This window comes from Boleophthalmus pectinirostris, unplaced genomic scaffold (assembly GCF_026225935.1).
Source record: "Boleophthalmus pectinirostris isolate CB_2022bp ecotype Guang Dong unplaced genomic scaffold, ASM2622593v1 HiC_scaffold_3, whole genome shotgun sequence".
NCBI lineage: Eukaryota > Metazoa > Chordata > Actinopteri > Gobiiformes > Gobiidae > Boleophthalmus > Boleophthalmus pectinirostris.
In genome coordinates, this window is record NW_026571299.1 from 25469883 (window position 1) to 25494827 (window position 24945).

At 37.9% G+C, this 24945-nt stretch overlaps 1 protein-coding gene across 1 annotated transcript; it reads left to right on the plus strand.

Annotated features, from left to right (window-relative positions):
* Positions 1-4659: 4659 nt before the first annotated feature.
* Positions 4660-14705, plus strand: suox (sulfite oxidase). Its single transcript, XM_020937014.2, has 5 exons — positions 4660-4761; positions 7528-7610; positions 9112-9271; positions 10220-10516; positions 12801-14705. The coding sequence occupies exons 2-5, from the start codon at positions 7552-7554 to the stop codon at positions 14049-14051; spliced, it is 1767 nt and encodes a 588-aa protein (XP_020792673.1). The 5' UTR covers positions 4660-4761; positions 7528-7551; the 3' UTR covers positions 14052-14705.
* Positions 14706-24945: the final 10240 nt, after the last annotated feature.

A 24945-nucleotide genomic window follows, 5' to 3' on the forward strand; every position in this document is an offset into this window, starting at 1 on the left:
AGTCAGTCTCTTCTCTGGGTCAATCTGGAGAAGATTTTTAACAAAATCAAGGAAAACCTCCAGATCCAAGACAGCATCTTCATCCTCATCATCAGCCTGCAGCATTATGGCTTCTGCAAGAAAACTGGTCCAATTCACACTGCGAAACCTCAGGCCTTTACAGAAATATCAACTAATCCAGGATTTAAAAATGGGCCTGCATTAAAATAAAATTTAAATCAGTGATAATGTTTTCTGTTTGTTTATAAGAGTGGGTCATTCATGTTTGAGTAATCTATTATGTCTATAGTATACAGCTGCATTCAGGATATCATTCCATTATCAAACCCAACTCACTGTTTTATGCATGGGAGATGCTGACTTTGTTGAGAGGACGTTTATGGCAATGTCGACTCCCATTGGGCATAGCAATTTTCTATGTTATAACATTTTTTTAATCATCAAAAACATACCTGGAGATGTGTTTTGTCTCATTCCCACATGTTTAACTGCTTAACACACACATCCTGCATATTCAGACTGAGAAAAACAGAAAACACTTGTGATGTGATAATACAAGAAGTGCTCCACTGTGTTTTTAAACTCCATATACCACTCTGCAGATGTTGGGACAGAGCATTTTGAGCTTTGGACATTGTTCTGTGGCACCAAAATATTAAGATCATTACCAGGAATGTTCCACAATACGGTAGTAAACGTATACATCTAGCAATCAATGTTTTTTATTAATTAAAATACATTCATTTCATATTTTCGTTATCTTCTTGAAAACTCTGGTGAACTGAAAAAACAAGTGAGCAAGATTTACCAAAAATTGTTGATGGAAGGTAGCCTGATGCATCAGCCAGTTTCACTTCGTAGAAACCATCTGACCTCACAGTGTTAAAATTCCTTCACTCAACAGTAGGCGGGTACTTTTTTTTTCATTTAACCAGTCGATGCTGTATGGTCATGAGTCGTGACTTATGTAAAGCGCCACTAACAGGACTAACTGGTATACTAAGCTTTTCCCAAATCTTGTAGGAAAAAGGACAATAATGTCTTTCCCCTTGAAAAAAATTCACAAACATTTTCTTTGTTCTGGCTTTAAATCGTCAATCTCAGGAATCGTTACCAACATAGAATGTCTGGCTCTTCATTGATTGGCTGGTGCCCGAACTCGCTCTTCCAGGGTTTTTTGCGAACTGTCTAATGCAGGGGTGCCCAATACGTCGATCGCGATCTACCAGTTGATCGCCAAGGTCATGTGGGTAGATCGCCGTGTCTTAGTACTCGTCTCGGACTCGATCGCGTTTGGACTCTGTCTTGTCTCTCACTCAAGGTCTGACACTCAACAAGTGCGATCATATTTCATTACGGCCACTGCTGTTGGCGACTTTTGTACCGGGGCACAGGAGCGTGTGGGCCGTCTCAGTGCAGCCTGTGCGCTCAGTGCAGCCCGCGGAGACTCTACAGGCACATCACAAATACACACGCTCCCTATGCACAGCATGTGCCCTCGTGTACCAGCGTGCATCACAGGGCAGGTTAAACTTCCTAAACATCCTACCTGTCCATCTGCCTCACGTCAGCACGCCGCCCCTCACCTTTTCACGCTCTCGCTCCTTCCTGCGTACAGAGAAAACAAGCCCCTTCCACAGTGTGCGCTGATTAGAAGAGCAAGACAAAACGTGAAGCAAAAACAAGTCTAAATTTGTGTTACAGTGTTGGCACAAAGCAGGTCTACAGCATAGAGCAGATCTACAGAACAGACCTACTGCCACATTTGGCTGAAGTTTGTCTAACAAAAGTGTACAAATGCATCTGTGTTTGTCACGATGTGCGTTTGGTTTGGTAAATGTGCAGAGGCTGGTAAATATCACTGCAAAACCAGAAAAGAATGCAACTCCAGTTTGGAACTTTAAAAAACAGGTTTAAAAATCTTCCTTCACTTTTTTCACAGTTTTGTGTAAAGTGCCAGAGGAAGTTCTCTTAAAGAAGGGGTTCTCAAACTGTGGGTGAGGGTCCAAAAAAGGGGCACAGAGTGTTTCAGTGCAGTTTGCTTGGCTTTGTATTTTGTCATTTTGTAAGTAGCTTGCATGCTGAAAACGTGTGAGCACCCCTGGTCTAATGTATTCCGATTCCTGACCTAGTCGCTGGAGAGAAATGACACCAGCCTGACTAGATGGACGGGCCTGATAACACAAATCATATAAAACAACAGTGGGAAATGGAAATGTACGTGACCTTGGATGATGACACCTGGGAGAGTATTTGTTCTGGTCGTCATAGAGGGTGGGAAGTCAAATTTGGAAGGAGTTTGACTGGAAGGTAAAATTAAGCATCTGAAAACTTCTATTTCAAAATGTAGTCTTAGTGACAGATGTTGGAGGAACTGTGGACTTGTGGGTGACCAAACTCACATATTTTGGGACCGCCCCAATATACAGCATTTCTGGATTGTAGTTCAAGATGTTCTGCAAAATATATTGGCTGCGGACGTCTCATTTCCTAGTAAGCCAGAGTGTTGGAGACGTGTGGAGACACTTTTTTTTTTTTTTTTATTCCATCCAGTCCTTGTATTTACAGAGGTTGCTGGTGTTAGACTAGTGCATGTCAATGGCCATAGTTATCCTGCCACTAAAAACAGTCTTACCCACTCCCCAAACACCCAAATTATTATTATTATTACACACTATTATTACACCAGACTGTCGATGTAAATGTTTTTGTTGATAGAATACTTTTAGAAATAAAACCAACCTTGAATTTATTTATTGTACTTCCGGCGACGGATTGATATATGAGAAAATAGTCCCTCAACATGCGATGATTCATGCGATGCAAGGTTTGTTTTATTTCAAACATTATTCTATTGACACAGACATTCACATGGACAGTCTGGTGTAATAACAGATTTTCTTCAGGTGTTTTGTGGAGTGGGTAAGACTGTTTTTAGTGGCAGGAGAACTATGGCCATTGACATGCACTAGTCTAACACCAGCGACCTCTGTAAATAGAAGGACTGGATGGAATATTTTTTTTAAAGTGTTGTCAGGGAATTCTACCCAAAAGACATTAAAATACATTAATAAAGACACACCAGAAAGAGACGGTTATAAGTATACTTGCGCAAGGAGAGTTGTGAACAAACGTCTGTCAGCTCCCTGACCTACTCTGCTCAACAACTCTCCAAGTCACACTTTTATTGAGAATCATTTTCACAGATAAACATACTTGATGACATCACAATACATTTCACATGTTATCTTATAACTAACAATCGTCAACTGAACCACCCTCCCATTTCACACTTGATTACATATCCCAAAGATAGACAATGACCCAAGGCCTTTAGTTTTAACATAAGATGGGACAAACCCAGAATCGTTGGCGCCCATAGTAGATTAGCTTAATCGGTTGACAATGTCATTCATGTCACGTACATCCTGAACCAAAACAGACCCAAAGCAATGTTGATTACACCATGATTAATATTTAAATGTTTCACTCTTTAAATGATTAATACTTTAATGAAAGAATTACATATATAAATGAGTAACACTTTAATGATTAATACTGAAATCAAAGAAATACATTTATATCATATGAATTCTCTAACATTTCCCTCCTGTTTATCAATATTGCGTTACCTCAGAGTACTATAACTTCTAAGCAGATTTTCTATAGCCTCGTCATTTTGCATATTCTAAACAGAATTTTCTTCTTGAGTGTAGTCCAGATTCAAATTAGCTAGTAATGCTTCACATTCTTCAGCTACATGAATTTCAATTTTCTCAAACATCCTGTCAAAAACTCTTAATAGGAGCAAGCGTATGCATGGAATACAACAACACCCACATAAAACAAACACACTTATGCAAATAAGCAGTGATGTGAATATGGATAACACAATGTTTTTCCACGACCCAAATGTGGAGTTAAACCACTCTTCTATAATATTGTTAACCCCTGATTGCTCGTGCATGGTGTCGGTGTCTCCACATGTCTCCAACACTCTGGATCACTAGGAAATGAGGCCCTATGTCCAAAATTCCAAACTGTCCCTTTAATGTTGTTTCCTCACCTGAAACATACATGGAGTTGTGTTTTGTTTCATTCACACATGTTTAAAACCCAAATCCTACAAATTTTTGTGTGCTGTTTTTCTTTCAAATAGAAAACACTCCACCTTATGATGTCATTTGGCAAGGAAGTGCTACACACACCTTCACTAGAATTATTTGTATGTTTGTCTGTTTGTTTGTTTTTCTTTCTCTGATATGGAATTATCTCTACTGAACTAAAGGTAAAAGGAGCTGTTAACTTAAAAACTACTGCTTCATGACATCACCAGGTGGAACAGAACATTGACTAGGTAGACAAGCAAATAAAAAAGAATTAGTCAAACATGTGCGAAAGAAACAAAACACAACTTCGGGTATGTTTTTGATGAAAAAGCAACACTGTAACATGGCTTAAACCTCATAAGAGTCATTTTGCGTAATATCGCAATTAACACTTCATATAAAAATACTTAAGTGAATTTATCGTTTTGGGTCTTCTCTCACAAACATATGACTATGAAATGATTAAAAAATACAAAAAAAGCAGTGTTGTTTAGTAGCAGCCAATAACAAGTACTCTGTCCTCCCCTCTGCGTCATGCGTTTGCGTCCTGGAGCCATTGCGCACGCTCCGATGATGTGTGTACCGAAGAGGGCAGCCTTAACATCGTGGACACTGCACTTTTAGGAGCTATCCAGGGATTCTTCATGAATAAGTGAGTAACATTTTCACAAACACAAGTGAATCTAACCGCTTATTTGTCCCGGTAGCCTGATTTGACTGTTTTAAACGTTCTGATCCTTTGCCAGTGTTTTTAGGTGCGGTTAGCGTTAAGTAACTTCGTAATATCTCGAACAATGCTCTCTTATAGTTAATTTATGTTCATTCTGTGTAGTCTTTAAGCCGTTTACGTTTCATTACTTAGGTTTGAAACGATAGGACTTGTTTTTAGTGCGTAAATTTAGCGAGTGAAAACGTAAGCATCTTGGGTGACTTTCTTTTGACCACGTATTGTTAATATCTTAACTTTTTTTTTATACAGTTTAATCTATTTTTTGTTATTTTATGACGCGTAGATAAGGCTCCAAGTAGTAGCGAATTTCTGATAACCTTTCTTAATCTTAATCACATCCAAGCGTGACACGTTGAGATAACAAACATTTTACGGCACTGGCCAAATTATTAGGAACACTATTAGGATTGCCTGAAAACGTGCAAAAATTAACGCTAGAAACTTTGGAATTGCAATGCACACGTTGATTTGTGGGTAAAAAACTACTTTAAGTGTTGATTTATTAACATTCAGCGGTGCACATGGCCCATCTCTCCCCCGGTTACACTCCCCCAAAGCTGGTTGGCTGGGTGGAGCGCCCCGGTAGTCTCTGGTTGGGTGGAGGAGGTGTCTACAAAGAAAACAGCAAGTTATGGTAAACAGATGATGCTTAGGGTCAGAGTAATTATTGTCCTGGAAAAAAAGAAGAAAAACAAGGCCACAAGAGGTAAAACATCTAGATAAGTTACTAGTAGAAGAAGTGAAAGTACTGCAAAAATATTTAAATTACTTCAAGAAATGTGTTGAAATGATCTGGTTTAGTAATATGGCTGTCTGTCAGTTGTGTCATTAATATACTAAAGGCACACTATGGGACTTTTCTGATGCGAGTGTCCATCACCATGCCCAAAATTCTGCACTGTCCCTTTAATGTTGTTTCCTCAATAGAAACATACATGGAGTTGTGTTTTGTTTCATTCACACATGTTTAAAACCCAAATCCTAAAATTTTTTTTTCTTTTTTTTTCTTTCAAAATAGATAAAAAAATGAAAATTTTCATTCAAATAGAAAACACTCCACCTTGTGATGTCACGTGGCAATTCAGGAATCGCTCCACTGTTTTTAAACTCCATACACTTTCACTAGAATTATTTGTATGTTTGTTTGTTTCTTTCTTTTTCTGGTATGGAATTATCTCTACTGAACTAAAGGTAAAAGGGGCTGTTAACTTGAAAACTACTGCTTCATGACATCACCAGGTGGAACAGAACTTTGACTAGATAGACAAGCAAATAATAAAGAATTAGTCAAACATGTGCGTACTTCAAGAAATGTATTGAAATGATCTGGTTTAGTAAAATGGCTGTCTGTCAGTTGTGCCATTAAAATACTAAAGACACACTATGGGACTTTTCTGATGTGTGTGTTCATCACCATGGAGACTTTGCCTGAAATGTTCCAAAGTTTGGTATTCAAACTTCTCTATCTCTGTGAGGTCAAGCAGTGACGCAACCACGGCAGAGTTACACAGGTTAGATCTGTGCAGAGGCAAGTCTGCTCACAATACACAAAATACATGTTGTTGTATCTATAGTGAGTGTACAGTGAGTGTGTTGGTGTTGTGTACTTTTGTGTGATTGTTGCTGTACTTTTCTCTGTGCTCTAGATGATTTTACACCAACCTGCCGAGGGACTGAAGATGGAAATTAGTCACGCTGGATATAATCTTTACATATTTACATTTTAAATATTCATTCATATTTGCTGTCCCTTTACAAATAAATAAATAAGAAAATGTTTTTAGGTGTTTTAGCTTAAAAACATATGTAATGCCATACTTTGAAATATTTTAGGTGAAGCAGTGACATAGAGACAAACAGGCAGACCCTTCACCAGAAGAAATGCATAAAGCACCTTTAAAGAAAGTTAATTAATATTTAAAATACTACTCCAATAATAAAGTTTTGTATAAAGGTAAAAGTGGCTAATCAGCTTAAATTTCAGTATATTTTTTACTTAATTAAAGTACGTATGTGTTGATGATTCTCTAATTTCTACTCAATTTGATGCTATAATATTTGTTGTAAATATAAATCATAGTTTTACACCAACCAAGAAGCATCTTGTGTAGAAAACTTGAAAAATCTGTTCCATTTTGATGACACCACACTGGGGAGAATTCTGTCCAAAATTTCGGCACAATTTATACTTACTAAACACATTTTTCTTATTCTTTAAAAATGATTTCAACAAAATAAAGGTGTTTTTTTCATCATTTTTATTTGTCCAATAATAATCTCTGTGCATCAGGGTTGCTACGTATCAGTTATAGAATTCCCAATCGTGATGTAAAGATTTCCAACCTGGATGTAAAATTTGAAACCTGAAAAGTGGCCTGACTGAGAAAGAAAGAGGAAAATGGAAAATGAAAGGGAAGGGCTGGTGGGGGAAGTATACAGTGATAACAGTAGGCAGCCTATCTGCTACTTCAAAACACACCCTTGATTATGTAATGTTTACGCTGTCAAAAATTAAAAACCCATTCATACAGACAAGAAGAAATGATCAATAAAATGAAGGTGTTGCCAAATGACACAAAGGCAGTGTACTTGCTATGTATTTAAGGGCAGTGGGGGACCATTCCTACTTACTGGCTGACTCTTTTACAGTCGGCATATATTCTAATAGTTTTGTTTGATTTTGTTCAGATAAAACCTCAAAACTTCAATGAAATGCTGCTGCTCCAACGCTGCTCCCGCCTGACCCGGCTCTGCTCCATCAACTCTTACAGGTAACTCTAAAAATGTAGATTAAACAAAGGAAATATATTTATAAGGAAATGCACCGATTCAGCTTTTTCAGTTCCAATACCGATTTCGATGCTATAGCTTTAAGTATCTGTCAACACCTGATATCAACTCATACCAGTACAGAGACTAAAAATAGCATTTATTTCCTTTTAAACTAAAATAAAATAAGACAAAACTGATCCAAATGTGTTACAGAGCTGTGTCAGTACTGGATCAGTGCATCCCTAATTACAACTACTATAACATTATGATCACCTACTCTAACTCAAACTCAGAATTAATAGAATTGATCATACTAATTTCTTTTTTAGTCTCTTTACAATTACATGTGTTGAGGAAAACAACCTTTTCCTTACGTGTTCATTAGTGTCTGCTTAGATAAAAATTACACTTGAAACAGAAATAAAGTCTGTTATTCTGCTTATTTCAATATTAGAAAGTCATACTTATACAAGGAGTCTGTGCTGACATTTCCATTCCAATTTGCATATACTTTTATATGCAAATTATTGTGGGAGGCTACAGTGATTTAGACTTGGTGCCTCTTCGTTGGTGCACAGGAGCCAGGCCTCTTGGAACGCTGCACAGTCTAATCAGACTGCATCCAGGGTGTTATCTGGCTAACAAGTTATGATATCTGCCCTATCGGTAGTTCTTGTCTTATTTAGTTAGTTTGCTGTTAGATCGATTGGAATATCCTGCATTTGTCTTGACATCTATGAGTCTCACAGTAGCTTTTAAAATATCATTCATACACATTAAATCATTAAAACACATCATTGGCAAAGCAAGGCAAGTTGATTTGTATAGCACTATTCACACAGTAATTCAAAGTGCTTTACAAAATACGACTGATAATAAAAATATTCTTCCGTAACAGGTTTATGTTTGACAATGTGTAAATTATTGTTTCACATAAGTTGTTAAAACTTCTTCCCACTTCTTTTTGAACATACACATTTTCTTTAGTCTGCAATGTTCAACATAAAGTATTAAATAAATTTTTTTAAGTCTCGTCTTAAGACCCACTTTTATTCTCTGGCTTTTAATACCGCGTGAGTTGTGTAGTCCTTATTTTTAATGTATTTTATTGGTTTTATTTATTTATTCTTATTCTATGAGTTTGCTCTTATTTTATTTTACTGATTTTATTATTTTGAGACTAGTATGATTATTTTAGAAGTTTATTTTATTGTTTTATTATTGTTTTTATTAGTATGCATTTGTGCAGCCCTTTGGAAACTGTTTGTTTGTGAAATGTGCTATAGAAATAAAGTGGAGTGCATTGGATTGAAATGAATGAAAAAATAAGATAATTAATCATAATTTTTTTATGATCTTATAATGTTTACAATGTTTCCTGTGCCTCTGATTCATTTTTACCATCTCCATTTGTCAGTTTCATTTACCAGTTCCTGTAGAGCTCTTAACAGTTTAGTGCATATTCCATATCTAATATTGTTGTAAATGTTGATTCCTCAGACACCCGGTGACTCCCGCCTTAGCCCCCTGCGCCGCTCACTTCAGCAGTGACACACACAGAGGCTCGGAGTTCAGATGGAGCAGGCGCTGGACTCAGGCTGTGGCTGGACTCTTGGCTGGGACCGGAGCAGTGCTGGTCTACGCCCTCAACCAACACAAGGTCTGGACGATACAAGTGTCATGTCTACATATTTATCCAGGAATTATATACAGACAAAAATTCAGAAAGTTTGTGAGTTGAGAGAGTGATAATAAACCAACAGTAAAAGGATATACACAAAGTCATAAAAAAAAATCTTAATCTTTTACCCATTTGAACTTGTGACATTTAAAGTAGCACAAGAAGAAATTGAAGTGTTTAAATGTTAGTTGTTTTAGATCAATATTGCTTGTTTCAAATATTACATTATAATAGTATAGCAGGAATAAAGAGGAATACTAATCCTTGTAGTATTTCTGAACATTTCACACTTATTACAACAAACATTTCATATTATTTTTACATTAATACAAATACAAGAGTATTGTTTGTATTGATTCTAAAGAAGTAACAATAAGTGAAATATCATGATATCGTATCATCAAAGTTCTCACAATAATATTGTGGACCATCACAATATATTGAATTACAAGTCTCTTTGCTTAATTTAAGAGTTATGGTGCAGCAGTGGCTAAAAAAGACAGAGGGAACTACATAGACCAGGATCCTTTGCTCCATTTCAGTAACTACATGAAGAAAGAACAGTACTAAGCACTTTTAAGTCTTAGTGCTTTGGATTAAGTCTTGTCATGGCATTTAAAAAAAAGAAAGGAAAAAGAAGCATATTAACGGTTTTGTTAGTCTCCACAAAATATTATAATAAATATTGTACCGTGAAATGTATATTGTGGAAATATTGTGTACATATAGTAAGAGATTTAGATATTGTTACATCCCCAATCATGAGCCTCCCCACCATATCATGAGCTTTCCCATGATATCGCAGTAAATATCTTACTGTGAGGTTCAAACCGTGACAATATTGTATCGTGAGACTTGGATATTGTTACATCCCTAATTGATTCCACAGTATACTATCATTTGATCTCTTTCTAATTTCTTTTCCAGGCTGAGAAAGCTGATGCCATCACTGGACAGCCGGTCGATAACCTCTCCCCTTCTTCACCTTCTTCTTCTTCTTCGTTGCCGATTTTCAGTCAGGAGGAGGTTTCTCGACACCGCTCTCTGCAGGATGGAGTGTGGGTCACGTTTAAAGGAGGCGTCTACGACATCACTGAGTTTGTGGCCATGCATCCTGGAGGAAACAAAATCATGTTGGCAGCAGGAGGCGCTGTTGAGCCATTCTGGGCCCTGTATGCTGTCCACAACCAAGAACATGTGCTGGAGATTCTGTCAGAGTACAAGGCAAGTAGTACCAGTATCTGAATATACTTAATTTACCACAATGTCTAAAAAAACATATTGAGGTTTTCTCTATGATTTCTCTATTGGTTGATATTTTTAATGAATATTTGGCTCACGGTGCATATTTTAAAGGGGCGCTATGTAACTTTTCTGGTGGAGTGTTCACCATGGAGACAAGCAGTAGCTCAAGTTACAGGTCAAATCTGTGGAGAGGTGACCCTGCTCACAGTAAGGTTGCAATCAATAAAGATTTCTCATTGAATAGAAGCAAAATAGACATGTCCAGGCAAAGCTAGAACCACCAGAAAAGTTACATAGTACACCTTTAAACACATCCAACGGTGATAACATTTTAGAAAAGATTGAAATATGAACAGCTAAACATGTCTGTAGAGGTCTAAACTAGTGTCAGCAGATAGAACCTCAGTGGAAAAGCCAAAATAAAACCATATAATTCCTCCTGGATTATGTCATTGGAATAAAAGCGTTGTACAGTTTTACTCCTATGTACTTTCCGTACAATAACTACCATAGAAGTTACTGTTAGTACAAAGTTAATGAACCATACGTTACATGCTGTGTAAATATTACCCAAGTTTGACCTTTTAAATATGGCCACTGCTGCTGTTGTTGTCGTAGCTACAGTCAAAGGGTGCATCCCATTTTTGTTCACTTGGCTCCTCGTTTCCTCATTTTCTTATTTGTAAGTCTTATCCAGTGAGGAGAGAAGTGGGTTCCAGTTGACTCTCCCTCTTCTCTCTGGCCGTGATTGACATATGAGAGGAATCAAGGAGTTTGGGATTTGAGGAGTGAAAAGAAATGGGATGCGGCCAATGTGTCTAACCCAAACATGAACTGTCTGTGAGGGAGGACAGCTGCTGTTTGCACCAGTACAGCAACCAGGTTCAGCCCAGGGGAATAACTGTGTGCTCATCTTTGAAAATATCTTGAAAAACATGCATTATTACAGTGAGAGGACTCGAGGATTAGTCTCTGCTTTACTTTGGATATTTCAGAATAAGGCTTGAAAGTAATTACCTTTTTGTGGAGATAAGCACCCTCCATCAGAAACGTTACGCAATGTATAGTTAAATATTATATGTATAGACATGATTAGGGCTGGATATCATTAAGAAGTTGCTGATATGATATATACCTCGATATACAGGCCACAATACGATATGTATCTTTATACAGTGCACTTTCGATTCGATATGTTATATTTCAAATTGATTCGATACGGTTAAGTAAAAATAATGTTTAAATAAGTATTTTATTTATATAGCGCTTTTTACAGACATTTGTCACAAAGACGCTTTACAGAGCATTATACCGTCACTCCGTACCTGGTGGTGGTAAACTACTATTGTAGCCACAGCTGCTCTGGGGCAGACTGACGGAAGCGCGGCTGACATGCCAATCAGCGCCATCGGCCCGTCCGACCCCTCCGACCACCACCATCACTCACACACACACCACTTTCATATTAGGCAATGTGGGTGAAGTGTCTTGCCTAAGGACACAACAACAGTTTTTGTGACTGGCGCCCCCCTCTGGCACCTGATTTTCCCAGTGTCACCCATTCAAGTACTAAGCAGGCCTGGACCTGCTGAGCTTCTGAGATCTGATGGGATCAGGCTTTGACAAGCTGGTATAGTCACATAAATGATGGCTGTGATGTAAAAGTCTTTGTCAAACCACTTGTGCAAAGTTCATATGAAAAACACCCATTTTAATCATCAAAACAGTGAAAATGTCAAATGTGTTACATAAACAAGTTTCCTTCCTCTAAACAAACAACAAAACTATTGCACTGTAAGAAAATAATTAAAATATACCAAAAAATACTGTATCATCACATTAGGTGATACGATATATCAGTATTTTGATATTTTTGCACACCCCTAAACATGATCAGTATTTGTCCTTAATTAGAAATTGACCCATAAGTTGGTGTTTTTTTTTTCATCCAGGGAAACCAGTGGCCAATAAACTCTGCTGATCTATGGGGCCAAATTTTTTTTTTTCCTCAATTTACTACAAACTCAACCGCAGCTTATTGTTTACTACAAACAATTAAGAGAGCTGCATTGTCATGTTTTCAGCAGTCATCTTTTTTGCACTAATTATGAAATTGTTCAAAATTAACATTTAATTTGGTTATAACAAATGGAATATTGATAAACTTAACTGTTATAATACCAGTCAGCACACTGTTACTGCAATTCCAGAGCAAACTATTAATAACAAAGCAATAATAAATTCATATTCTTCTTCTGTCCAGGTGGGGGAGCTGAGAGCTGAGGACCAGAAGAAGCAGCAGAGTCTAAACCAGTCTGACCCCTTCTCCTCTGACCCCGAACGCCACCCTGTCCTCCGCATCAACAACCTCAAACCATTCAACGCCGAACCTCCTCCCGAAATCCTCACCGAGAGCTACGTCACCCCCAACTTGTTTTTCTTCAAACGCAACCACCTCCCCGTTCCTCGCGTCGATCCCAAAACCTACAAGCTGCAAATCGAAATCCCGGGACCCACCGGCGAAAGAGGAGGCGGGCTGTCGCTGTCTTTGGACGAACTGAAGAACAAATTTCCCAAGCACACAGTGACCGCCACTATTCAGTGCGCGGGGAACAGACGGTCGGATATGCACAAAGTGAAGAACGTTAAGGGGTTGAACTGGGGGATTGGCGCGATCGGGAACGCGACCTGGAGCGGGGCGAAACTCCGAGATGTCCTGCTAGCCGCCGGTTATACTTCCGATGACGCGAACTGGGCGAGGCACGTTCAGTTCGAAGGCCTGGACCAAGACGTAGGAGGAACGACTTACGGAGCGTCAATTCCACTTAGGAAAGCTGTTAGTGAAGACGGCGATTGCTTACTTGCTTACGAAATGAACGGGGAGGAATTACCGCTAGATCATGGTTTTCCGATTCGCGTTATCGTCCCGGGAACTGTAGGTGCTCGGAATGTAAAATGGCTCGGCAAGATTATCATTAGTGACGTAGAAAGTAGTAGTCACTGGCAACAAAATGATTATAAAGGGTTTTCGCCATGTACGGATTGGGATACAGTCGACTACAAAACCGCACCTGCCATTCAAGAGTTACCAATTCAGTCCGCGATAACGGTACCAGCAGATGGCGCGACAGTGGACCGAAGCGACGAGGAAGTTACTTTAAAAGGGTACGCGTGGAGCGGAGGAGGCAGGGAGGTGGTGAGAGTCGACGTTTCCATAGACGGAGGGAAAACGTGGAAAATCGCGCAGTTGAAAAGCTCGGATAAGCCGCAAGACGACGTAGTCACGACGGCCCCTCCCGGTCAGGCGTGGGCGTGGAAGCTTTGGGAGTTGACGGTGCCGTTGCCAGCGGATACGGAGGAGATGGAGGTCGTGTGCAAAGCGGTGGACAGTAGTTACAACATGCAGCCGGATTCGATTCTACCCATTTGGAATCTAAGGGGAGTTTTAAGCAACGCCTGGCACAGAGTGAAAGTCAAAATACAAGAAGAAGAAGAAGAAGATGACGACGAATAAGTTAAGTTTACATGGCAACATAACCAGCTTTTGGAAGAATACTTTGAAATGTATTTATTTAGTTATACAGACTAGTGAATACTTGCTTTAAGAATACTTGGGGTACTTTTACATTGAGCTGCATTTAAATTATAGTGTAGAAACACAACGTAGAGTTAAAAACAGCTTTATTTATTTCATCATATGTTGTGCATTTCCTGTCACTAATTGGAGACAGGAAATTCATTTTTTATTTTTGTTTTTCCTCAATAATACGATGCAATATACCACAGTGTAGAAAGCAACTGTGAATACTACCAGATGAAAGCATAACTGTACTGGAATAGTTACTCAACATAAGTGTTCTGAAGCAGATTTTCGGTACACCTATTTACTTCTCAACACTGAGCATAACTTGATTTTATAATGTCACCTCATCTCATGTCACCTCAACTACCTGGACTCGTGTTTGTTTTATTCACATGTTTCACTAATCCTGCATTTTGGAGGATGTCACAAAGGCGCTGCCCTCTGCTGGACTGTACTCTTCACATGTTTGAGTTTGTATGTATTTTTGTTTTGTTGTGTTTGACATATTCTGTTCGAAAGGAGACCAAGATAATACTAAATATCATAGAAGGGCTTTTTAAATATAAATAAATAAATAAATTAAAAAAAAAATATATATATATATATATATATATATATATATATATATATATATATATATATATATATATATATATATATATATATATATAATATAATAAATGGCAAAGCTACAATCCATACCTCTCACCTGGCCTTTGTTCAGACTCACCTGTGCTCTCTGCTCTTCTTCTGTCAGGCCGAAGTTGGTACTCTATCACACAGCAGTAATGTAGAAATCTAGTGGTGACATGTGAGATTGCAACATGGATGGGTCAGCCAGTCTAATTAAGGATGGTAGCTTAGAAAAAATACTATTTCTGTGTATTTGGTACAAAGATGATGTAAACATTTTCAAGGCTTGATCCTAAAGAGTACAAGCAAGATCATGGTTTTTATAAAATAACATTGGAAGTCAACATTTTATTGCAGACACTAAAAGTCATTTGGAGCTTGTCCGTTCAGGGAGCTAAACGGATTGAACGCTATAGTCGCACAAACGTATTGTCAACATATTATGCACATGTGTCTTATTTTTTATTTGTTTTTAGCTAATATTTTTAAATGAGTAAGATGTGTGATATTTTTCTATGGATTAAAGCAGGGCTTCACAAACTGGAAGTTGCTTCCAGTAGCCAGATGTTAACTTAAAATGTACTGTCCCATGAAGGAAAATGTTTTTTTGGGAAAACCACTTAATTATGGAATCACAATTCAAATATTACAATCAGAATAAATGTTAATATTTATTCATTATACCTTCTAATCTGATTTCTTATTTATTCAGTTGCATTTCTATACAATCATGTGATTGCAGTCACTTGCTGTAAATCACAACTTAAATTTAACTTTTGGCAACTTTTCAAATATATATCTTATTTTATTTAAAGACGCACTACGTAACTTTTCTGGTAGAGCCTCCATCATCTGCTTGTAAGGCATTTAACGTAACTGTCTTATATTTATTCAAGTACAGGTGTTTTTATAGCCGACAGAGGGGTCGCCTCTCCACAGATCTGACTTTTAACTATGTCTGGTGAAGTTACCTACTTGTCTTCATGGAGATCGAGAAGTTTAATGTAATACTCTGGAACATATAAAACAACACAACAAGCTCTTCATGGAAACTAGCAGGTAGCAGACCCTCCTCTGTAAAGGTTATATAGTGCAGCTTTAAATTTTGTGTATTGGTTACTGAAAAATGTGTTTCTGGTATATCTTATTGTGATTATTTCTTTCATTTCATGGTATTATAATACACTCACTCACTCACACATGGTACACAAACAGTATTTTTCTGCAGAAGGAGATTTTTGAAAATGTGTCATGTGCCAATGAAAAGTGTTTTGAGTCAGTTTAAAACCATTGTTGAATGTTTGTTATAATAAAGTAACAGTACAACAAAGGTTTGTGTGTATTTACTGAAACACGAAACTAGAATAACTCTTATCAGATAATGGTGAAAAACACAGTCCTTCAAACCCTTTTATCAGGCGAGGCCATAAGCACCCAGCTCAAACTCAATGTGTCTTTGAACTTTTAGAGCACAAACACACGCAGGGCTCACCAGGAGACTGTAGGGTATTTGTCCACTCATCTGAAGATCGGCGGTTCGTGTGTCAGATCTATAGACCCACAGATGAATGCTGTTGTGTCCTTGGGCAAGAGTGGCAAAAGGCACTGCTCAGAGAAACATGACATTTCAAATCCAACTTGAATTATTTGGATAAATATAATAATAGGTGCAGCCGGTGTCTAGTGGGAAGGTCTGATAGAGAGTAGATTGATTATATTCCCAGTGGGACGATGGAAACTGTATAGATAGAATCAGAGGTGGGACCAAGTTATTGTTTTGCAAGTCTCAAGTAAGTCCAAGTCGAGTCTCGAGTCACTGACTGATAAGCCCAAGTCAAGTCCAAGTCATCTACTTTGAGCTTCAAAGCATTTCAAGTCTTTAAACCGAAGTACCAAATATAGTTTAGCCTTAGATTTTTGCTATTTATATCATTTTTAAACTAAATTTTTCTTAAAAAGTAATAGTATATGAGTATTTATATAAGCGTTGTAGAAACTATCATTTTTCCTTATTACATTTCTAGATAACAGTGTGGATTATTACGATCAGAACAGAAAGGGTTTAAGATTTAAGAGTGCTTCATAACAGTTAATTTGTCAACTAATCTAAGCATCAAGTCTTTTCAAGTCACAGGGCTCAAGTCAAGTCCTAAGTCACTGATCGTCAAATCCAAGTCAAGTTCCAAATCTTAGTGTATTTTATCAAGTCAAATGTCAAGTCCTAAAAGTAGTGACTGGATAGATTAGAAGATAATTGCAATTAATAAACAGGATAATTCTAAACGTTGCTGACAGTTTAAAAATGTTATGGATATGAATAATGATCATTTGAATATTATGATTAGGTTCCATATTTAATCAACTGTTGCAGTGTTGTACTTTGTTGGTGAAAGTGAAAACAAGAAAACATCAGGGATAAGTATCTGTTTTCTGCACATTCTGATGATTTATGGAGATTATTTATTTATTTATTTGAGACAGTGCACAATTTTTGCATTTACCTTAATAGGAGAGATGCATTGTACATCAGGTTGTAGCATCAGTGCTAATTTCCACCTGTGGTCCCTGGACAGATTCATTGATTGAGTGTATTTAACTGACCTTGACTATCAGCTGTTTTGTAGCATGTTTTGGGTTGGTGGGGGAAACCAGAGTGCCCAGAGGAAACCCATCCAGACACAGGGAGAAACATGTAAACTCCACAAAGAAAGGCCCAGGTGACCCGGGGATCAATCCCAGAACATTCTTGCTGTGAGGCATAAGTACTAGCCACTCAGCCACCACGGTGGCTTATCTTTGTTGACAATTATCACAATTATATAAAATGTCCCACAAGTGATTATTGTCTATCCTTTTTATCACGATAATCAATATTATTGTTAATTGTCCCATCCCTAGTCAAAGCTGATCACTATAAATGAGATTTGGTTTAGTCCAATTAGTTTTTTGTGAATTTCTTCTCAGACTGAATTACAGCTTTGCCTTCACATCCATATCCATATTTTCTTTATTCAGATGGTGGACAAAAGGAAGTCCTCCTCATTTTTATTTCTGAGTAAATCAAGTATTAGTTAACTGGTTTGGTTATTTCCCCGTTCTCCAGCTGTGTGTTTGTATAATAAGTTTTAGTCACGGCCATTTAGTCAAGAAACAAGATGTCACTGACTCATATTTCCAGACCAGATGAAAACCACAGGAAGTCTGGCCTGGTTTAGCTTCGTGTTTAGTCCCAATTTTGTCTCAATTTTAATGTTGTGTTTCCCATTAATTGTGTGTTCTCCAGTGTTTCCCATTAATAGGAAATACTGGAAAACACACAACATCTACTACGGCCAATTTTTGCCCCATAATTAAAAACAAGCTGACTGAAATTTGGTCACACAAAATAAAGCTTCTAGTATTGTCAAAACCATAAGGAAGTGACTATATTGTGCTGTTTTGATCAGTGAAGCCAATAAGTGACATTTACTCTCCATAAATTGTATTAAATAAAATTGCATACCACCATATCAAACAACTGGTCACATTCAGGTTAAAAGGTCTGTACGCTGATGTATGAGATGCACTTGAGGTCAAAATAAATCTGCTGTGTACTGTGTTTTGCTGTCCGATAATCGGAAGTGCATAGTTAGCATGCTAGTTGTAATTAGCTTTACTGTCATGGCGAAACCCTGCACTGGTCTCTGAAAGTTCTGAAAAGTGCTTATAAAGTCATTGTGGTGAATAGTGAGGACACACACTGCAGAAGGTAAATGAGGAATAACTTTGGACCTCTGCAAACTGTTTCGAATGTGAGACAGTAATAATACTTTGTGCTGGTTTGCTGAATGTCTCTCCCTACTCTTCACCTCATTTGCTTAGATGTGGGGGATATAGAAATACATCTGAAGCCATACAAAATCTGAATATTGACTGTATTTTCCACAGTAGTAAAAACACTTGAAAAAGATGCAAACAGATTACAAAAGTGTGGACACTGCCTTGTAAGTCACCCTTACGTGTTTGTTGGTGGGTTGTTTTACAGTCAATGTAGAAATCAGATTCACTTTTGGTCAACTCCCTGCATGGGAGTGGAAGTGTTTTAGTGCAGTTTACGCATGTAACCAGTGACTCAGTGTGACTCAAACCTGGCAAAAAATACACTTCCTTTAATAAAATGAGGTCAGTGAATATTAGAAATGCAAAGTTATAAAATCCCCTGCAAAACATTAAAGCTGCACTATGTCACTTTTCAATGACATGTATTTTCATTGCGCAAAAAACTCACTGGAAAAACAACTCTGATCTGACTCGTGGCATCACTTGCTGGTCTCCATGGTTGATAAGTTTCATGTCATACTGTGGAACATTACATGCAATCTTATTTTTGTGGTTGATTTATCTCCTCTACTCTTCACTCCATCCTGTCATTTCTCTTCTCGGCCTCAGACCAGTTTTGGTTCATTTCCAGTAAAACTGTAATGTAGCCAGTCCATTACATGGGCCTAGGGCTAATTAAAAGGTAAGATAATAAGAAACAGAAACAAGTTTGAAAGGTGTTTATTGAATAACTGATGTGCAGATTGTGAAGTTACCTGTAAAAGAAAAGGAAATAAGTAAAAGGAATAAGTGCATTTAAATTTAAGTAATTGTGTTGAAAATGAATTGTACTAACCCTCTGGTGTGGTCTGCCTCAGGTATTACGGCCAAAAGAGTCCCCGGGGAGCTGGAGCACCTTAAGAAGGTTCCGGGGCAGCCAACCATGTTGTTGGGAGGAGGGAAGCACAGATTTTAACTTTTTCTATTTAGTATTTTAAATTGGTCATTAAACACTGCTAATTTAAATAAAGATATATATTTTTTGTAGTTAAATGTAATTGAATATTTTTGGCACTGTTTTTGATAGCTAACTTTTAAATATTAACACTACACTTTCTGCAACTTGTGTTTAAATGTTATTACTCAAAGTTCCCACCCTATTTAAAAGAGTTTTTGATTCCATTTAGATCAGTATATCATTTACGTCACACTGAACAATTATTTTTCAGTGTTCCTATAATAAAAAAAGAAATTGGCCAAAGAGCATTTAACTTCAAAGCTCCAAATGAATGGAACAACTTACCCTCCTCAATAAGATCAATTACATCAATCCACCATTTTAAGGCATCAGTCTTCAGACACTTACAAACACCTTGCTCCTGTTTTTGATAAAAATACATTTTTGTTCTATGTACTTTCTGTTGCACATAGAGTTGCTTTTTTTTCACTCATTTACAAATATTAGTGTGGTGATGATAAAATCAGAGAGATGTATGTATACCTTAGGATCCTGGACTGTAAAGTATGAATGTTGTCTGTGTTATGTGTTGTGTGAATGTTGTCTTTGTCTGTCTTTTGTTCTGTTTTGATTTGTTTTTCTTTCTCTTCTGTAAATGCTGCTTTTGTTAATGCATTAGGACCCCCTCGCAAACGAGATGCTACATCTCAGGTGACTGCCATGCCTGTTTTTAACCTTTTGTGACTTCTGTAAATATTTTTATATTTTTTGTCTGAACATGGAATAAATGCACTGGAGATCTGCACTATAAATTGGCTCAACTTGACTCTGTTCCTCTGAAACTGCTAAGGTTGCTATCCAGGCTATTACAATACACATAGGAAGCAGCTGGAGATGAGTTGTGTTAGTGGACAGTGTCAGCAGACTCTGTGTTCCTTTAATGGAAAAAATTTGATCCTTCACTGGTGGAGTTATGGTCTTTGATTCTATGACAAACCACTGCTGGCCACTTAGTCACTGTACAGAGTGGCCTTTCTGTGTGGGGTTTGTATGTTCTCCCTGTGTCTGGGTGGGTTTGCTTTGGGCACTGCGGTTTCCCTCATCAACCTAAACATCTGCAACAGTTGAAATCCTGCAGAGAAGGTAGTCCTGAGCAAGACTAGCTCAAGATGGGTCCCGGGGCGCCATGTGCTGCCCACTACTCTTGAGGAGGTGCCCCAGCAGCACTGAAGGATGGATTAAATGCAGAGGGCAAATTTCCAAATATGAGAACAATAAAGTACCTTGAGTTCTTTCTTTTCTAGTCTAACAGTTTAAGATGCTCAAAAACACTGTCCAATTCAACGCATTTTCATTCACTACATAGGACTTCTGAAACTTATGAGCTGCTCTGAGGTGCTGCTGAGGCCTGGAATCTGTACTTTAAAAAGCTGCGAGTCTGGTCATTGGTGAATCTCCCTGAATTCAGATGGGTGTGATTGACAAGTGGATTAGCAAATCAAGGGAAAGCATCCGCATCAAAACAAATATGGCTGCTCATGAGGAAAACAGAAAGGAAAAAAATATCAATAGGGGACTGAAAAACATCACCCATTTCTGCAGAATCAATGAGCAAAGCAGTAAACTGTTCATCAGAGGTGAGAGAAATTTGACTTTATTCAAAATATGTGTGACCAATGAGCTCCTTCATTTCACGTGCGTCACTGAAATAAACAAATCTGATTGGACGGCCATGTTTGAGCTTGGCTGATGTACACTGATATCAACAAAAACACCTAAGTTGCTGAGTATGTTTGTGGTTGATTTATTGTCAAGCTCTCTCCTCTCTGTTCTTCACTGCATCCTGTCATCTCTCTATCTCTTTCCTCTTTCTTCGGCCTCACAGCAGTTTTGGTTCATTTCCAGTATTCCCAAAGGAAGCAGCTGGAGATGAGTCGCGTTAGTGGACAGTGTCAGCAGATAATCGGATTTGTCACTGTGGTGGTAAGAACTAAACATAAAAGCTCATCATTATTCACCAAAACATAAACCAAAAATTGACCAGAAGTTCCTCGTACTATTTTTGATTTAGATTTTAAGCATTTTGTGGTTTGTGCATCAACCGCATTATTAATCATTTAAAAAGTCTTATAACAATGTCCAAAAAAGGCAAGTTTAGTGCAGAGAGAGACCATTAGTTCCTCATTTCATGCTATTATTGAACCAATGTCAAGCTTCAGAATGATGAACAAGGACCGTTGCCATAATGATGCAAAAATTAGAACAAAATACGGGATCATATGTTTTAAATGTTGAAAAGCCCTTGATTAATAGGCTGCATTTTATAACATTGATATCAATATGTCCAAAACTACTACTACTACTACTACTACTATTACTACTACTACTACAATTATCACCAGTACTTAGGCTACTGCTGCTACTTTTACTATTGCTGTGCCAATTAGTGATGCTGAAAACAATAGTGCCATAGCCTACCACAGCCATGTACTAGTCTTGGCTATACCTTCTTAACACTGTTACTACTATTACTACTTTTACAATGACACTATTAACTCTTTTTTCTATTCTACATACCTACATTATATACGGTACCACTACAAGATACTACAATGAGAAGACATCTACCTAATAAGAACCATGACCTGATTTTTCAAAAAGTTCCGATTACTGAGGCAGCTCTTCAGCTCCCCACTTGGCTGTCTGGTCTAACTGAAAGTGGAAGTAAAACTATGACCTCATTAACTGTGACTATGAGCACTATTTGAGAAAGTTGGGCTGCCTCAAACCGCATGTTGGAAAACATCATGGAAAAGTTAACGGTCATTGATCGCAGACTGGATGGGACTTTGGCCTTGGAGCGCAGTATGGAGAACATCTCAGAGAGACTTGGAGCTTTACAAAGTGTGCTGTGTACACTTTGAGAACAATAGACACCCAGAGTTTTTGTGATGTGGGATTGTTTTTAATCACTGTAAAGCGCTTTGGGTTGGGTTTTTTTTTTTTTTTTTTTTTTTTTTTTTTGCATGAAAAGCACTCTATAAATAAAGTTTGATCGATTGATGAGAACCACAAGTACTGCTACTACTACTTGTACTGTTATGAATGCTCTTTAAGATAACTGCAACCACCAGCACTTTATCTGCTTCTGTAAAGGTGCACTATGTAACTTTTCTGCTGAAGGGTCCAACTGATTGTGTCCGTGCTGATGTTATTGCTTTCCCTGGAATGTTTTTGAGTAAAACAATAAACTTGCCTTATATATCACTATGGACACAAGCAGATGATTTCTCCAGGTCAGATCTGTGGAGAGGCCACCCTGTTCACTGTTGGAATGATTGTTTTATTATGTTTTTTTTTTTTTTTTTTTTATGAATAAAATGCAAGAAAGTTAGGTCTGATGCCATAGTGTGCAACATTCCAGGTAAAGCAGTAACATCACCATGGAGATGAGATCCCCCAGCAGAAAAGTTACACAGTGCATCTTTACACCAATGCAAGAGACTCACTTTTATAGAGTAGGTTTAAATACAGAAGTTTAAACACAACTTTTTTCTGCTATTGGAAAATACAAGGAGCCTTTACACAAAGCATGAGTTTATGAGCAGTGTCCTTACAAACATCTGTTACCCATAATGCTTTGCTCATCGACACATGTTGAGAACAGATGTGGGTTCTTTATCGGGATCCATCCTGCCGTGAGTGGGTGAAAGTGGAATCTAACCCACAACCTACTTACTGAGACAGGATAACCACTCTGCCGCAATAACACAGGTAGGAAATGCACACTCCAGGGAGAGCAGGAGTCAAACCCACAACCCCTTTATTGAGAGTCATTTATTCAGTTACAGCTGTTTATATCACTAACAAAATAAGTCTCCACAGATCTGACCTGTATCTTGGCCTGATGGTGTCACTTGCAGCCGGTTTCCATGGAGATGCCTACAGAAAAGTTACACAGTTACACATGTTTTTCTGCATAAATCTCTAATTAACACAATGAAATACTATTTGTAGTGTGTTGTTATGTCCATAAGCAAGACACTTCACTTCTAATACATTTTTATCTGTTTGTAGGAAGGGCATCTGGTTCATTTGACAGACTCCCCGTGCAGACATGAGTGTATCTGAGCCCACTGAAGTTTGTTGGCGCGTGGGTGAACAGGGGAATCTGGAGGTCGGGTGTGAGCTGTGGTTTCAGTTATTTCTGTCCGATTGGCACAAACACACAGTCCGCCTCTGTGCACTCGCTTTATCTCCGTCACAACTCTGTGTCAATGTACACACTCTCTCTGTATGATGATGATGATGGAAAGTAACTACATATACAGTACTCCAAAAATGTAGTAGTAGTAGCAGTACTAGTAGTAGCAGTTGTAGTAGTAGGTGCAATAGCAGCAGTGGCTGTAGCAGTAGTGGGAGTACTAATAGAAGTAGCAGTAGTGGCAGCAGCAGTAACAGTCGCAGCAGTGGTCGTAGTAGTACTGGTGGTCGTAGTAGTGACAGCAGTAGTAGTGGTAGCAGCAGCAGCAGTAGAAGTAATATTAGTAGTAGTAGCAGTAGCAGTAGTAGTAGTAGTAGTAGCAGTAGCATCAGTGGTAGTAGTAGTAGAAGTAGTAGTAGTAGCAGTAGTGGCAACAGTAGTAGCAGCAGCAGTAGCAGCAGTAGTAGTAGTAAAAGTAGCAGTAGTAGTCATAGTAGTAGTAGCAGTAGTAGTCGTAGTAGCAGTAACAGCAGCAATAACAGTAGCAGTAGTAGTAGTAAAAGTAGCAGTAGTAGTCATAGTAGTAGTAGCAGTAGTAGTCGTAGTAGCAGTAGTAGCAGTAACAGCAGCAATAACAGTAGCAGTAGTCGTGGTAGTAGTAGTAACAGTAGTAACAGTAGTAACAGTAGCGGCAGTAGTAGTAGTAGTAGTAGTAGAAGTAGTAGTAGTAGTAGTAGCAGCAGTAGTAGTAGCAGTAGTAGTAGTAGTAGAAGTAGTAGTAGTACCAGCAGCATTAGTAGGAGAAGCAGTAACAGCAGCAACATTAGTAGTAGTATTAGTAGGAGTAGCAGCAGTGGAAGTAGTAGTAGTAGTAGTAGTAGTAGTAGTAGTAGTAGTAGTAGTAGTTTTATTTGAGTCACAACTGTGCGTCCTCTCAATACCGATCATGGAATAACTACGTATAAGCTCAAAAAAAAAAACCCCCAAAAAAACCATTTATCTCAGTGCAATCAAAACAACGTAACAGTAATAGTAAAAGTATTTAGTGTATTAGTAGTTTACTGTAGTTTATGACTGCAGCAGCTACTATAGGAACACCTGCTGTAGCTATTATTAATACAACAACAACAACTACTACTACAATTACCTCTGTTTTTACTGCTTCTCATAAAAGTTGCTTCCATCTGAACATCTGTATGGTTTCACTTCTGCTACTGGGTTATTATTATTGC

Bases quoted from the DNA above. Each gene is read 5' to 3' on its own strand.
- suox (XM_020937014.2), top strand. From the start codon at position 7,552: ATGCTGCTGCTCCAACGCTGCTCCCGCCTGACCCGGCTCTGCTCCATC. The intron at 7,611-9,111 runs GTAACTCTAAAA...TTGATTCCTCAG, and splicing joins TGCTCCATCAACTCTTACAG to ACACCCGGTGACTCCCGCCT. The intron at 10,517-12,800 runs GCAAGTAGTACC...TCTTCTGTCCAG, and splicing joins AGATTCTGTCAGAGTACAAG to GTGGGGGAGCTGAGAGCTGA.